Source organism: Anastrepha obliqua, chromosome 5 (assembly GCF_027943255.1).
Source record: "Anastrepha obliqua isolate idAnaObli1 chromosome 5, idAnaObli1_1.0, whole genome shotgun sequence".
In the NCBI taxonomy this organism is placed as follows: Eukaryota; Metazoa; Arthropoda; class Insecta; order Diptera; family Tephritidae; genus Anastrepha; species Anastrepha obliqua.
This window is the reverse complement of record NC_072896.1, coordinates 89,695,703-89,698,540: the sequence shown is the minus strand read 5'-3', so window position 1 is coordinate 89,698,540 and position 2,838 is coordinate 89,695,703. Positions and strand designations below refer to the sequence as shown.

Genomic DNA, 2,838 nt, shown 5'->3' with positions numbered 1-2,838 from the left:
AAACATTTTTTTCGAAGTTGAACTTCCTGTACATTTTAAATAAGATTCCTTCCATCCAAGCAGTATCGAATGCTTTTTCCAAATCTAGACTGATTAATATCGTCGCCTGTCGTCGATTTAAATTACTACAAATAAAATCAGAGAGTAAAGTTAGTGCGTGGCATGTTGAATGATATGGCCGGAACCCAAATTGATAGTCTTTTAAGACATGTCGCTCGTCAATATGTTGTTTTATTTTTTCAAGCAAAAAATCTTCCAATAATTTACTAATATTTGAAAGAAGAGATATTGGGCGGTAATTAACAAGAGAACTAAGGTCAGTGTTTGGTTTCGGAATGCATTTTATTTTTGCTGTTTTCCATTCCAGTGGGAAAAAGCCTATATTAAGTGAGTGATTAAAGGTAATTGCTAAGAATCTCCAGAAAGTGTTTGTTGTTTTCTTTAGCAAAAAGTTTGAGATACCGTCTTCCCCACAGCTCTTTTTATTATTTTTTAATCGTAAGATTATGTCAATTTTCTCCGCGTTTATGAAAGTGTATCGAGATTCAACTGTAGTTTGTTCACCATCAGCTGCTATGCTGTTCGTAAAATGTACAATTGGCTCAGCTGTGTTAGCTAATTCTAACACACTACTTTCAACGTGAGCTGTAAAATTTGTATCTCCGAGTTGCTGGTTCTGGCGATGTAATTGTTCAAACTTATAGGCTAATGCATTTATTTTATGTAAGTTTTTTGTAAGATCAATGTTGTCACTACTATTGTTACCAGCCGGATTTGCATAAGGGAAGTCAATATAAATATCGTTTTTATTAATTGCTTGCTGGTATCTTTAACACTTTTTTAATCCACATAATCCCTTAATTTTATTGTATGTTTTGTTATTCATGCGTATATTGGAAAAGTAATTTGCCCAGTATTTTCCTTCGTGTATACAAAAACACTCTTCTATAATCTTACTAATATTACGCACTATAGCTGTCAAAGTGTTTTTCCTCTGAGGATTAACACATCTTGACGTAATCGTTTCTTTTCGGAAATTAAATCTAGTATATCACTAGGTAGGTTTATAAGCCCACGATTGCGCACTTCTACTTTAGAACAGCTCCTGAGTTATGTATGTTAGGATAATGCTAAACAATCTAATTTTATCATAACTCTATAAACTCCTATGTTAAAATGATTTTGGGCAATAAATGAAATGAAATGAAATGTTTCGACTTGACCTTAGCAAAATTTCAAAAAAAAAAATTAATTATTGTAAAAGTTATCGCTGTTTGTGTGGAGCCCGCTTCGCCAGTAGTGCGATTCACTAACTCTTATCGATTCGAAAATTGTTATTTTTCTCTTCAGTATTTGTCGATTGCACTGTCGATTGTGCTATTCACTAACTTATGTTAACTAACACTGAACAGCTGTTTTCTTCTATTTATTCAAACTGATAGAGAGTGGCATCTTTGTCAAATTAAATGTCAGAATGAGCGAATAACATGAAGAAGAGAAACAAAAAAACATAGACGCCAAACTATTAAATGCAGTGAGTGTTTTTTACCAAAAATATATGTACAAAGTAAGTACAATAAAATAACTGCTTATTTCAATTTATTGTTTTATTAATAATTTTTGTATATTGCTTTAGGATGACATCGACAGCTACCAAAAGAAGCCGTGCCACATCCGAGCAGCTAAATCACCTGCTTGACTACCTAATGGAAGTCCCGGGTCTAGCAGGATCTAGGTTCCACAGCCTCCATGGTAAGTTTGAGTGCGATAAAAAGTGGAGCGAGCTTGCAACAAAATTAAATAGTCTGGGTGGAGCGGTGAAGACGGTGAATCAATGGCAAACGGTAAGAAAATATTGTGTTATTACTTAAAAGTAGAGAGTTGTTAATAATTTCCCTAAAAAGGTATGGCGGGACTTAAAAAGCCGCACCAGCATTAAAGCACGGAATAGGCGAAGGCAACAAGCTTTAACGGGAAACAGGCCTATCAGTGAGGAGCCCCTAACGGAATTCGAGAGGCGGGTGTCTGCTCTCATAGGGGAGGAGTATATGAAGGGCCACGATTCAACCCCTGAAAATATTCCACTGGAGGAGGTAGATTGTATGAAGTGTATGTTTTAAAGTGTAACTTACTGGTGTGTAAATTTTTAGGTAATCCAAATGGGTATCGAAGTGGAAGATGAAAGGGTGATTTCGGAAGCCCCGTCGCCTTTACGGACGCCACTGGCAGATAATTTCACGCTGAGGTCGGGTAATTCCCATATCTCAGACAGGAGAACACCACGGGCGAGCTTGAAAAGAAAGCGCATGGAAGAAGACGGTAATGCTCGGAAGAAATTTTTAGAAATTGCAGAAAAACAGGCAGATGCACTAAAGGTAATTTCTTTTGAACTTAATGTAAAATAATTTTATTATGTTTTTCCATTGGTGATTGTTTTTTAATAGATGCTAGCCCAGTCGAGTAGAGAAACAGTAGAAGTCGCGAAACAACAAGCAGATGCTTTAAAGGTAATTTATTTTCAACACATAAAAGTGGCATTTTATTAATTGTTCTTGCTATTTTTTAATAGATCTTAGCCGAAAGCAGCTCTGCAAATGCCCAGGCGAATAAAATGCTGGCGGAGGCAATAGCCGTATTGGGGAATGGTCTAAGCGCTACCGCAGAAGCATTCAACAATCTAACGAATGCAATCTACCGTATGTAGATTAGAAACAAATTCCGCAGTTCCTTTTTATGTGCATATATACATAATTTTTTTTTTTAGTACCTGAAGTTACTTTTTATTTTTATTTTTTTATAAGTAAACATGCTGTGGTAATGTTAAGTAACATTAATTAA

General features: G+C 35.5%; 1 protein-coding gene across 1 annotated transcript; it reads left to right on the top strand.

Moving 5' to 3' along the window:
• The first annotated feature begins 1,315 nt into the window (after positions 1–1,315).
• Positions 1,316–2,295, top strand: LOC129248877 (uncharacterized). The gene is made up of 5 exons (XM_054888489.1): positions 1,316–1,567; positions 1,637–1,844; positions 1,905–2,093; positions 2,151–2,225; positions 2,269–2,295. Exons 2-5 carry the CDS (start codon positions 1,638–1,640, stop codon positions 2,293–2,295), a joined length of 498 nt encoding a protein of 165 aa, XP_054744464.1. The 5' UTR covers positions 1,316–1,567; position 1,637.
• Positions 2,296–2,838: the final 543 nt, after the last annotated feature.

Bases quoted from the DNA above. Each gene is read 5' to 3' on its own strand.
- LOC129248877 (XM_054888489.1), top strand. From the start codon at position 1,638: ATGACATCGACAGCTACCAAAAGAAGCCGTGCCACATCCGAGCAGCTA. The intron at 1,845-1,904 runs GTAAGAAAATAT...TTCCCTAAAAAG, and splicing joins CGGTGAATCAATGGCAAACG to GTATGGCGGGACTTAAAAAG. The intron at 2,094-2,150 runs GTAGATTGTATG...GTAAATTTTTAG, and splicing joins AAAATATTCCACTGGAGGAG to GTAATCCAAATGGGTATCGA.